Source organism: Geotrypetes seraphini, chromosome 5, assembly GCF_902459505.1.
Source record: "Geotrypetes seraphini chromosome 5, aGeoSer1.1, whole genome shotgun sequence".
Lineage (NCBI taxonomy): Eukaryota > Metazoa > Chordata > Amphibia > Gymnophiona > Dermophiidae > Geotrypetes > Geotrypetes seraphini.
Genome location: NC_047088.1, coordinates 153,458,381 through 153,471,748, shown reverse-complemented (window position 1 = coordinate 153,471,748; position 13,368 = coordinate 153,458,381). Strand labels below are relative to the sequence as shown.

The 13,368-nt window shown below is 42.9% G+C and overlaps 1 protein-coding gene across 1 annotated transcript in view; it reads left to right on the top strand.

The window, feature by feature from the left end:
- Window positions 1-13,368, top strand: part of NME9 (NME/NM23 family member 9) — a 206,151-nt gene that overhangs the window by 15,550 nt on the left and 177,233 nt on the right. Inside the window, exons 2-3 of the mRNA XM_033945325.1 lie at window positions 11,497-11,533; window positions 12,260-12,317. Coding sequence (XP_033801216.1) covers window positions 11,501-11,533; window positions 12,260-12,317 — 91 coding nt within the window. The 5' untranslated portion in view covers window positions 11,497-11,500. The remainder of the gene's footprint in view (window positions 1-11,496; window positions 11,534-12,259; window positions 12,318-13,368) is intronic.

The window sequence follows — 13,368 nt, the reverse complement described above, 5'->3', positions numbered from 1 at the left end:
AGATGTGATGTATTTAGATTTTAGCAAAGCCTTTGACAGTGTTCCACACAGACATCTAATAAATAAACTGAGTGCCCTCGGAATGGGTCCCAAAGTGACGGGCTGGATCAGGAACTGGTTGAATGGAAGGTGACAGGGGTAGTGATCAATGGAGATCGCTCTGAGGAAAGGGATGTTACCAGTGGTGTGCCTCAAGGTTTTGTTCTTGACCTGTTCTTTTTAATATTTTTATAAACGATATTGCTGAAGGGCTGTCTGGTAAGATTTGCCTCTTTGCGGATGATACCAAAATCTGCAACAGAGTAGACACCCAGGATGGTGTGAATAACATGAAGAAAGACTTAGCAAAGCTTGAAGAATGGTCTGAAATTTGGCAGCTACAATTTAATGCTAAAAAGTGCAAAGTCATGCATTTGGGCTGCAAAATCTGAAGGAATGGTACAGTTTAGGGGGTGAAGAACTTTTGTGCATGAAAGAGAAGCAGGACTTAGGTGTGATAGTATGTGATGATCTTAAAGTAGATCAAACAAAAAAAAAACCGCAATCCAACTAATATGCAGTAAAGAACAGACAGAACAAAACAAGAAAAACTGCAGATGAGTGTACAAGATATAGGCTAAGTTTATTAAAACAAATATTTATTGCGGTTAATATCACCACCTTTTTACAAACCAGGGGACCTGACACTGTCCGTGTTTTGTTTAATAAGCCTTCATCAGGGGTCCCTAAATTGCAATGGTATCAAAGAAAACCAGAAATAAACAATAGCCTGTGTAGTCCAAAATAGATCGCTGAACGAGTATCTCTGTTTGAACATGTTGAGTCCCCTGGTTTATCAACAAATATATTTTATTGAGCACAATAGCAAACAGAAGAAGTACAATAGAAACAGTAATTGCTCAAATAGTTTCACCCATAAGCAACCTACTTATCCCCCTCACAGAAATACTAAGAAAACAAGGGAGACATCAAGACTATCCAATATAAAAGGCACCAAATAAAGGGTCCCCTGGTTTATAAAAAGGTGGTGATATTATTTAGAGTAGTGAAGACTCAGGAGGATTACGAAGACCTGCAAAGTGACATAAACACGCTCGAGAAATGGGCCGCAACATGGCAAATGAGATTTAACATGGATAAGTGTAAGGTGATGTATGTCGGTAATAAAAATCTTATACACAAATACAGTATGTCTGGTGCAGTACTTGGAGAAACCCCCAGGAAAGAGACTTGGGAGTACTGGTCGACAAGTCAATGAAGCCGTGGCAAAAAAGGGCAAACAGAATGCAGTGTTCTCCCTAGGGCCTTGTAGCTGGGTAGTCTGCCCAGCTAATTTAGACAAGCGCCCGGCTATCATCTGCTGCTGCCGCCGCTGCTGAACATTTAAAAAAACCCGGCTTGGAGATTTCAGCACAAAGCGAACTTATGCTCCGTGGCTCTATTGGGGGAAATGCTGCCGGGTCCTGCTTTCGTGGAAACAGAAAGTAGGCAGGACCCAGCAGCAAGAAGAGCAAATGCTTCACTAACCTGTCTCCCGCCTTAGCTCGTAGCGAACGCTTGCTTCAGGGCTCTCAACATGTGCGTGCCGGCTTCCCTTCTCTTCTCTCCGAAACCGGAAGTTATGTCCGGGGGGGGGGGGGGGGGAGAAGGGAAGCCGGCACGCACATATTGAGAGCCCTGAAGCAAGCGTTCGCTACGGGCTAAGGTGGGAGACAGGTTAGTGAAGCATTTGCTCTTCTTGCTGCCGGGTCCTGCTACTTTCTGTTTCCGCGAAGGCAGGACCCGGCAGCATTTCCCCCAATAGGTCGATCGCGATCTTGGGCTGATCAGCCTTCCTCTCCCCGACAGCAGAATTGACGTCTGGGACAGGAATGCTGGTCGGCCGAAGCAGGGAGAGCTTGGGGCGGCATCAGCTTTCGGGCCTGTTATTGGTGGCAGTTTGGGTCTTGGTCCCCGATGGCAGTGGCAGTGGCTTGGAGGAGGGCAGGGAGAAAGAAAGAAAAAGGGCAGGGAAGGGCAGGCAGGGAAACAGAAGGAAGAAAGAGAAACAGAAAAAAAAGAAAGTGAGGCAGAGAGAAAGAAAGGGCAGGGAGAGAGGAAGGAAAAGTTGGGGGAGGGAGTAAGGTCTGGAGGAGAGGAAGCATACAGGCTAAAAGAAGGGAAGAAAGATTGGATGCACAGTCAGAAGAAGAAAGTGCAACCAGAGACTCATGAAATCATCAGATAAGGTAGGTAAAATGATTTTAATTTAAATTTAGTGATCAAAATGTGTCTGAATTTATATCTGCTGTCTATATTTTACACTAAGGTCCCCTTTTACTAAACCGCAATAGAGGTTTTTAGCGCAGGGAATCTATGAGCGTCGAGAGCAGCACTGGGCATTCAGCGCAGCTCCCTGCGCTAAAAACTGCTATTGTGGTTTAGTAAAAAGGGAGGTGGTATATTTGTCTATTTTTGTATGGTTGTTACTGAGGTGACAGTGCATAGAGTCATCTGCTTTGACCTCTTTGAAAAACCCTGGAATAGGAATGATAATTAACATTTTCTATGCGTACAGTGTGCTTTGTGGTTTTTTTTATAAATTTTATTGTTGGTAGATCATTTTGACTTGGTCATTTTAAAAGTAGCTCGCAAGCCCAAAAAGTGTGGGCACCCCTACTCTAGAACATCGCTCCTTAGTTTTATCAAGTGGTTAAATGAGGGGCCAGCACTTTACATCTTATCACCTTATTCTTTCTTTTTTTCTCCTCATGTACAGCACGGTTCTTTATTCTAAGCAGCTCTGGCACTAACAGTACTATGGGTGCCTTATGCTACTTTCACTACCACTTGCAGTCAGGTTCGGCATTTTATCATGGTTTTGTTTTTTTATTTAGTTTTTCACCAGTGTTTTCATTTATTTATTAAAGCAGCCTTTTTTAACAGCCTGATGCCCCTCCCCTATCAGTGTGCATTCAATCCACTGCTGACACTGTTTTGGCGTCTCTTTCAACAGATCAAATATCTTAGCCCCACTGTCGCGTGTTCACATTTATTCTGTGTACGAGTTTATCTCATCAGTGCAGAGACCTTTTCGTTAAGTCCATTTTACTCTCCCTTTTTTACTTTCCCGAGTGCTGTGGTTTTATTCTTTGGTTTTAATAAAAGCTCATTTGAACAATAATTTAGATCTTTCCCAGGTTTCACTTTTCATCTACCCGGTCTTTTTTGGTTTCCTTTCTATAGTCTGCTTTTTGTCTGGAGTCTTTTGAGTTTAGAATTACATTTTATGACATATTTTTGTGGTTATAATTGTATGACATGTCTAAATCGGTCAAGTTATCCATTCTTTTTATTATTTTATGTCCCCTCATACAGTGACAGACCGCCCCGGGTGCCAGCCTTAGGGGGGTACACAGCCGGCTGGATCCAAAACCTTCCGAGCTACTCTAAATGGCACTTGCACCTCAGTGCGGCTGCCGTACTTATTCCAAAGCAGAATCGACAGCCACACTGAAGTGCAGGAAGGTCCTGCGATGACTGCATTTGCCGCCTCTGCCTCCGGAAGACGTAAGTGGCGTCGGAAGGTGTGGACTGGCAGCTGCAGTCATTGCGGAACCTTGCCACAACTCCCTGCATCTGCCGGCCCACCCCCCTCTAACATCACTTACATCTTCCAGAGGCAGAGGCAACAGAAGCAGTCATCATGGGACCTTGTTGGTTTGGAGGGAGAGAGGAGCACAGAAGGGTGTAGCGGGAAAAAAAGGGGGTCAGGGTGGTATGGAATGGTGGTGGAGGGAGAGAAAGGGGGCAGATGCTGATGGAATGGGTGTGCAGGGAAAGGAGAGAGAGACATAAGGGGGAAGGATACTGGATGGAATTGGGTTGGAGGGAAAGAAAGGGGGGTAGATGCTGATGGAAGTGGGGGAAGGGAGAGGAGAGAGTGAAATGCCAGACCATGGGTGTGTGGGAGAGGAAAGGGAAGAACAGGAGAGAGATGCCAGACCATTGGAGGAGGGAAGGGAAGAAGATGGATGCCAGAATAATAGGGGTGAAGGGAGAGATGGAAGGGGAATACAAGGAGAGAAGATGCCATATAGAAGGGGCAGAGAGAGGGTAGACAGTGAATGAAAGGAAGAGAGTGACAAGACTATGAGGAAAGCAGAAACCATAGAAGACAATGTAGAAAAAAATTCTATTAATTTTTTTGCTTTAGGGGAGATGCATCACTGTTTCTGTGATGTTGCATTGTATACAGAGTCCAGCTTCTTGGTGGTTCAATTTAACCTTTGTCTACGTTTTTCTATTTTATCCCCCCTTTTACAAAACTGTAGAGGGTTTTTTTTTAGCACCGGCCATTGTGGTAATTGCTCAGAATTCTATGAGAGTCTGAGCTGTTACCACCATGGCTAAAAACCACATTATAGTTTTGTAAAAGGGAGAGGGGTTAGTTTGTGATTACATATTCCATACTAGGCGAAGGTGTTTTCTGTGTTCTGTGTGTTTGAAAGACATGGTTTTCAGTTAGGATTGACTGTGTAGGATTTGATCTGTACTAGTCTGGCTTGTTTAGTTTTACAATCGGTGTATTGATGTTGTACTGCTCACTGCAGTATGTAAGATGCTGCCTTTTCCTAGGTACACTCTTGTGTGATGTGTGGATTGTTACTAAAAATCATGTTTTTCATACAGATGGGGGGTGTAAAAAAAAATGATGGGCCTCGGGTGTCACATATGCTAGGTACACCACTGCCTTCATAGTTTATATCTAATCCACAAGCCTGCTTTTAGGACCTACAGAATATATATCCCTCTGATTCATGACAATTTCACTTCTCATGTTATCTTATCCATTCTTTTTATTATACAACTGCCCAGATAAGCATCAGTCTTTGACGTGATTGGACCTAGAAAACTAACGGCAACAGTGTTCGCCCCAGAAATTTTTTCCAGCCATGAAAACTATTTGCTGCATTTAGTGTGCCACAAAAAACATTTGCTCCGTTTAGTGTGCCGGAGTTAAAAAAAGTTTGAGACGCTGCTCTATACCATTTGAAAGAGGGCAAATATCTAATTATTCACTTCTAGAATTGGATACTTCTTAAATTTAATAAAAAAATTATGGAACAAGTGTCAAACCTTAAGAAAGGCTGCCATATTGAGCATTGGAAAATAACTAATAATAATTAACTAATACAAATAGTACACATTTAGGGCTCCTTTTACTAAGCTGCGCTAGCGGTTTTACCACACGCTTAGCTCGCGCAGAATTGCCGCACATGCTAGACACTAATGCCAGTATTGAGCTGGTGTTAGTTCTAGCCATGTAGCGCGGCAATTGTGCACGCGCTAAAAACGCTATTGCAGCCTAGTAAAAGGAGCCCTTAATTTTCCCCACCACCAAATTTCCCCGTCCCGCCCCACCCAGCTACTTTTTCATGCCACCCGGCTGGAAAAAATTTATGGGGAGAACACTGAGAATGCTAGGAATGATTAAGAAGGGGATCACGAACAGATCGGAGAAAGTTATCATGCCGCTGTACCGTGCCATGGTACGCCCTCACCTGGAATACTGCATCCAGCACTGGTTGCTGTACATGAAGAAGGACACAGTACTATTCGAAAGGGTCCAGAGAAGAGCGACTAAAGTGGTTAAGGGGCTGGAGGAGTTGCCAGAGATTAGTTGCCAGAGATTAGAGAAACTGGGCCTCTTCTCCCTTGAAAAGAGGAGACTGAGAGGGAACATAATCGAAACATTCAAGATAATGAAGGGAATAGACTTAGTAGATAAAGACAGGTTGTTCACTCTCTCCAAGGTAGAGAGAAAGAGAGGGCACTCTCTAAAGTTAAAAGGGGATAGATTCCATACAAACTTAAGGAAGTTCTTCTTCACCCAGAGTGGTAGAAAACTGGAACGCTCTTCCGGAGGCTGTTATAGGTGAAAACACCCTCCAGGGATTCAAGACAAAGTTAGACAAGTTCCTGCTGAACCAAAACATACGCAGGTAAAGCTAGTCTCAATTAGGGCACTGGTCTTTGACCTAAGGGCCACTGCGTGAGCGGACTGCTGGGCACGATGGACCACTGGTCTGACCCAGCAGCGGCAATTCTTATGTTCTTATTTTAACCGCAATAAATATTTGTTTTAATAAACTTAGCCTGCATCTTGTACACCCATCTGCAGTTTTTATTGTTTTGTTATGATCTTAAAGTAGCCAATCAGGTTGAAAAGGCAACATTGAAAGCTAGAAGAATGCTTAGGTGCATAGGGAGAGGTATGGCCAGTAAGAAAAAGGAGATATTAATGCCCCTGAGGTGAGACCTCATTTAAAATATTGTGTACAATTCTAGAGGCCATACCTTCAAAAAGATATAAAAAGGATGGAGTCGGTCCAGAGGAAGGCTACTAAAATGGTGTGTGGTCTTCTACAAATTCTGGATGCAATTGGTATCACAGATAAAGTGCGCACATGGTTCCAAGGATTCTTAAAGACCAGATCCTACAGAGTAAAATCAAGCAACGAAAAGTCAGAACCCTGGTCCAACCCCTGTGGTGTACCTCAGGGATCCCCTTTATCCCCCACACTCTTCAACCTCTACATCGTGTCCCTCGGCACCTGTCTAGATAAATCAGACATAATCTCCTACAGCTACGCAGACAACATCACCATTCTTTTCCTTTTTGATCAACTAAAACCCTCCATGACAGACACTATACATAAAACATTAGAAACAATAACATCTTGGATGAAAGACCACAAACTGAAACTAAACTCAGAAAAAACAAAATTCATTCTCCTAGAAAATGATAAGACACTATCCATTACAAACCTAGTAATCAACTCTTACACATTCCCCATGCAATCCACTCTAAAACTACTGAGAATGACGATTGACAGATGCTGTACCATGGAACCACAAATCAATAAAATAATACAGAAATCCTTCACTATCATGAGAAACCTAAGACAAGTACGAAAATTCTTCGACAAAACTCAATTCCGGATCCTAGTCCAGGCCCTAATGCTGAGTCTCCTAGATTATTATAACATTCTCTATCTCCCCTGCCCCACGACCATGATTAAACAACTGCAGACAATCCAGAACACAGCCCTGAGACTCATCTACTCTCTGAGGAAATATGACCACATCACCGAGGCGTACTTCCACTCACACTGGCTACCAATTCAAGCAAGAATACAATTCAAGTTCTACTGTCTCCTATTTAAATCCATGAATGGCAACAGCCCAATATACCTAAACAACCATCTAATCTGAACCACCTCAACCAGACAAAGGAGAACCCACGCTCCATTTACATACCCCCCAATCAGAGAAGTCAAACGGAAAAAACTGTATAATGTCCTCCTGGCCACATAAGCAGGGAGATTAGACCGCCAACTCTCTACTTTGTTGATAACGACCTCTGACTACTGAACATTTAGAAAAGAAATAAAAACCATACTATTTTAAAAAATCCCTGATACCCAACAATCGAAACCAACCTAACACCTCCCTACTCTCTAAAACAACCTAATGCCACAAGAACCACCTCATCTCTATGAACCAAGTTGACTACTCCCTAACTATTCTATAATTCCTCTGGAAATGGCCAGTTAGATCCTTTTTATAATCCGCCTTGAACCGCAAGGTAACGGCGGAATAGAAATCACTAATGTAATGTAATGTAATGTATATATATAAGGCATATGGGGACAGACTTAACGATCTCAATCTGTATACTTTGGAGGAAAGGCAGGAGAGAGGAGATATGATAGACGTTTAAATACCTACATGATTAATCCGCAGGCCACGGTGTTGGTTAATGGGGTATCCTCGGCGGCCTTTCCAATTAGAAGGGGTACTAGACAGGGTTGCACCTTGTCACCTCTTCTCTTTGTGCTCACATTGGACCCCTTGATTCGCGAGATCTCTGCCAATGCGGAGGTTCGGGGAGTCCGTGTTAGAGGCCATGAGTTTAAGATTTCGACATTTGCGGATGATTTGCTGGTTCATCTGACCTCCCCGTGGGTTTCCTTTCCGACGCTTATGTCACTTTTCAAGGAATACGGTGATTTTTCTGGCTTTCAGCTTAATTATGATAAATCTTTGGCGCTAGCTACTGTAGACTCTGTGCGTCAGGAGTGGCCGGGATAGTTTCCATTACGTTGGGTGGATGGCTCGTTTAGGTATTTGGGGGTGCAGCTCACGGGCTGTGTGGGACGGCTATATCGTACTAATATTGATTCTTTGTTGGCCGCTACAACTAGAAGTTTCACGCAGTGGATGTCTTTACCTCTTTCCTTCTATGGTAGGGGTCAATTGTATAAGATGGTTGTTTTCCCCCGCTGGCTCTATGTCCTCCAGCTCCTGCCCCTTTGTCTTCAGCGTCTGGATCTTCAACAGCTTCATAGACAGCTGACTCGCTTCCTTTGGCAGGGTAAGAAGTTTCAGATCTCGCTCCCTTATTTGTTTGGCCCAGGGAGATGTGGTGGCCTGGGACTTCCGGATATCGGCCTGTTTAACTTGGCTTGCCTGCTTCGCTTTCTGGGTAACTGGTGTTTACGGTGTGATGATTATCTTTCTCGGGACTTTGAAGCTGCTCTTTTTCATCCTTGGCATTTGTTTTCTTTATCCCAGATACCCGCTCGCCTTTTACCCCCTGCACTTCGGTCTAGTGTTCTTCTTCGGTCTTGACGTTTTTGCTGGAGGGCCTTGGTCAAGTTGCTGGGGAGGAACCCTCAGGTCTATTCGGGGTAATCCGCAATTCCTTCCTGGCAACAATAATCCCATCTTTGCGAGCTGGTCTGGAGAGGGTCTGCTTCTTCTTGAACATATTTTGGACGATGAGAGTGCTGTGCAATCTTGGGGTGCTCTTTTCATGCTCCATTCCTTGGGGTTAGGGGGTTTATTGGCCTATAAACAAATTCATCATTATGTGAAGTCATTGGCTCCTCCGGGCCTCCGGTTTCGCTTGGGCCACCAATTTCGTCTCTTTTTTGCTCAGTTTCATGATAGTGGTCTGACGGTGTCTGTGTTGCATGGCGCTCTACGATGCCTCTCTCCTCGGAAGTCCTATGAAGCTTTGGGCATCGCTGGGGGAGAGATCTGGATATACCTGCCGAATCTCTGAATTTCCCTTCCCTTATTAATCGCATTTCCTTTATTTCTATTAGCGCTGAACTGAGGGAATGTCAATTTCGAGTGGTCTATCGAGCATATTTTTCCCAAGAGCGGGTGCATAAAGCTGGGGGTATTTCTTCCCCGACCTGCCCTAAGTGTCAACAGGGCTGTAATTCTTTTTTTCATGCATTTTGGGAGTGCCCTCGTGTGAAAGTATTTTGGAGGGCTGTGCTCCGTTTTTTGGAACGGCTCTTTGATCAATCTCTTCTGATGTCACCGGTGGGCTTGTTTCTGGATCGGTATGAATCTTTGAGGGTGTCTGATCGGGGACATCGGATGTTGATCCGGAAGGCTGCTGTTATAGGTAAGAAGATCATACTTAGTGTCTGGATGCAAGCGACCGCACCTGCTTACTGGGTTTGGAGGAATCGCTTTCACACTTTGATGCTCTTGGAGCAACGCCATGCCCACTTGTCATTCAAGCAGAAAAAAGTATTTTTGCAGATCTGGGATCATTTATAAATAAGTTAAATAGCACCGGTCCCAGTACAGACCCCCTGTGGCACTCCACTGTTTACTCTCCTCCATTGAGAAAAATTACCATTTAACCCTACCCTCTGTTTTCTATCCGATAACCAATTCCTATTCCACAACTGAACTTTGCCACCTATCCCATGACTCTTTAATTTTCTCAGGAGCCTCTCGTGAGGAACTTTATTAAAAGCTTTCTGAAAATCTAGATACACTATATCAACCGGCTCACCTTTATCCACATGTTTATTCACACCTTCAAAGAAGTCAAGCAAATTTGTGAGGCAAGATCTCCCTCGGCTGAACCCATGCTGACTCTATCTCATTAAATCATGTTTGTCTAAGTGTTCCACAATTGTATTTTTTATAATCGTTTCTACCATTGTGCCCAACACCGAAGTGAGGCTTACCGGTCTATAATTTCCCGGATCTCCCTTGGAGACCTTTTTTAAAATCAGCATTACGTTGGTCACCCTCCAATCTTCAGGTACTACAGACGATTTTAGCAACAGGTAACAGATCACTAACAGCAAGTCAGCAATTTCATGTTTCAGTTCTTTTAGTACCCTGGGATGTATACCATCCAGTCCTGGCAATTTATCACTTTTTAACTTGTCGATTTGACTCAGTACATCTTCCAGATTCACCGAGATTTCTTTCAGTTCCTCCGCATCATCACCTTTGAAAATCATTTCCAGTTCAGGTAGATCTCTTACATCTTCTTCTGTAAAGACCAAAGCAAAGAATTCTGGAATGAGAGGGCATAGGATGAAGTTAAGCGGTGATAGGCTCAGGAGTAATCTAAGGAAACACTTTTGTACAAAAAGGGTGATAGTCTCCCGGAAGAGGTGGTGGAGACAGAGACTATATGTCTGAATTTAAGAAAGCTTGGGATAGGCATGTGGGATCTCATAGAGAGAGGAAGAGTTAATGGTGACTACGGATGGGCAGACTGAATGGGCCATTTGGCCTTTATCTGCCATCATGTTTTTTATGTTTCTATAATATAAATTACCCCTCCCCTGACACAGTGAAAGAGCTTACTCAGTAATGGGATTGCACAGCACCTAAAGGCTAACACAGATTTGGCTGCCTTGTCAGTGGGGGAGCATTTATTGTCCCACAAACTGGCCAAAGTTTATCAGACAAAAAAAGAAGTATGTTCAGGAGCATGCCAGGTTATAGGTGTGAAATGTTTGTTGGTTGGCATAATATGCATTGCTAATTGGCTAAATTTCTTCAGACAAATATAGGTACTGCAAAAGTAGACCTAAATCTGTACAGCCAACCTCTAGAAGCCTCTAAGAAAAGGCCCTAAATCCTGACCACTTTTCACTTTTCCTGGACATATTTCCAGAATAAAGAATGTTCCCTTCCATGAATCCTGGTTCCCCCTCCTTTCTTTCCCACACAAATTATCACAATAAAGCACTCTCCTGATGAGTCTTGATCCCCTTGTCTACCGGCATGAATTTAAGCAATGAAATTCTCCCCCACTCAGTCCCCCCAATCTCCAACTCTACTCCCAGCTCAAAAATACTCTTCCTTTCCATTCTTGACTCCTCCTTCCCACTCCAAGAACTTCCCCCAATCTCCAACTCCATCCCCAGCTCAAAAATACTCTCTTTCCCTTTTTGACTCCTCCCTCTCACTCCAGGAACTCCCAATATCCAGTCCTAATAAGTGGACAGGAAGATGAAACTCTTGTTTCTTATCCATCCTCCTCCTGTAAAATGAAAGCTGTACTTGCTTTACCTGCATATCTAGATCCTTTTATGTTTGTTAGCTAACTTCAAATTCAAAGCTAAATTGTTATTTCACCATATGTCATATTCTTAAATAACTTTTTTTTTTAAATTACAGGATAATGGGCAGTAAGAAAAAGGAAATTGCGTTGCAGGTAAAAAAAATTTTTTAAAAAGTATGTTATTTTGGATTTTATTATGTATATGGCTGTCAACATTCATTCCTTGTCATCAACAGCAGATGAATCCAGAGACTAGTGAGATTACATCCATCAATCAGAGGTGGAGATAGAGAGAACTGAGTTGTCCACAGCCTTATTGGATGCTCAGCCTCCTGGCCAATCAGTATACTCTATCTCTAGCAGGCAGATGGATGTGTTCCTCACAGCTCCTGGCTTCTGCTTCTGGATGTCGGTCCCAACCTGGACGTTTGCTGAGGAAGGGTGTCTAGCAGAATGCTGCCAACTTTGGAGGATACACCTGGGCCTCCCCAGCTCCCTACCTCACCCTCCTGGGGGTACACCTGCTCACTGCAGGACCCTACCCCCAAGCTGCCGTTGTGCCTGATGTCTGCTTCCCCTTTCCCAAGAAGAGAAAAAGAAAACAGAGGAACAGGTTGAATTGCCCACTGACATCCTTGCCCCATCTGCTTCCCCCTGCTATTGAAAGAAGATGAACATACTTACTCACTCACTCTTTCTCTGTCCCTGGTGGGCTCACAATCTAATGTACATTTTTTGTAACTGGGGCAATGGAGGGTTAAGTAAATACTGTTTAATAATATATGTCATGATTTAATAAAATTGTTTTTAATCAAACTATAATCTCTCTATTCTTAAGCACAGTGAAAATGTTTTATGTGATCTATTATTTCAATTCAGATTACTGTTGGTAACCAGGAACACTGGGAAGAACTGCTGTCTTCAAAAGGACTTATAGGTAAGGTTCATAAAATATTAATAATGGTGCTGGGTTTTACTAAATGGCGGTAGAGGGTTCTACCATGGACCGGTGAGTTAAATGCTCCGGTGCTCATAGAATCCTATGAGTGTCGGAGCATTTAACTCGCCAGCCTGTGGTAGAAATTGCTACCTCTGTTTAATAAAAGGAGCCCTAAGTGTGTTTTTATCTGATCTGTTTTAATTATGGCTGTCCTGGCAGCAAGAGACCCTTGGCTAGCCATGTTCTAGAAAGGAAATTTTCTAGAGACTTCAGTACTTTTATTTTCTCAAAATGGGGTTTCTGTGGTTACAGATTATTTTCAGATGCCCGCAAACTCTAAATTCTTCCTCTCCACAGGGAACATTTGAATACTAACTCAATTAAATACTTGTACTTCTGTTTCTTTTTGATACCAGCAATCTATGAACCCAGCAAAATTCTTAAAGGCCTGCTACCCAATTCCACTGGAGTCATGAACATTTGACAAACATAGTCAAAACAGAAAACTAACCTTTCTCTTACACAAGAATTCTCCATTGACAAATAAAATTAAATCAGTAGGTGATAACATCTGACTTTATGGAGATAGAACAGCATTCCCAGGGCTCAAAACTAGTAAAAAGTTCTGAACAAGTGCAGCCCTTCGACTATGCTGAAGAGCAGCTCACATATAGAGCTTCTTGATTGAGGATCGCAAAGTCATTAAAGCCACTTACATTCCAGGGAATCAAAAACATTGGGCAAACAAACTCAACAGTGTACTTTGGCTTCAAGAGTAGTTTATGTTTATTTCTATTTGCTATACCACTATATATACCTGCAGGCTGACATTTACCCTAAGAAATACTTCAATTCAATATGGAACCCAAAATGAAAATGACTATGAACATTCAAATTCAAGGAGGAAAAGATTTCATTGGGTACCCACACTGGTTATCTATGCAAGTCTCCCATCACTAATCAGAAAAACCTCCTCAAAGATTTTCATTGACTTATTTGTTATATTACTTATTCATACATATTCACAATCCATTAGAGCAAAAATAAA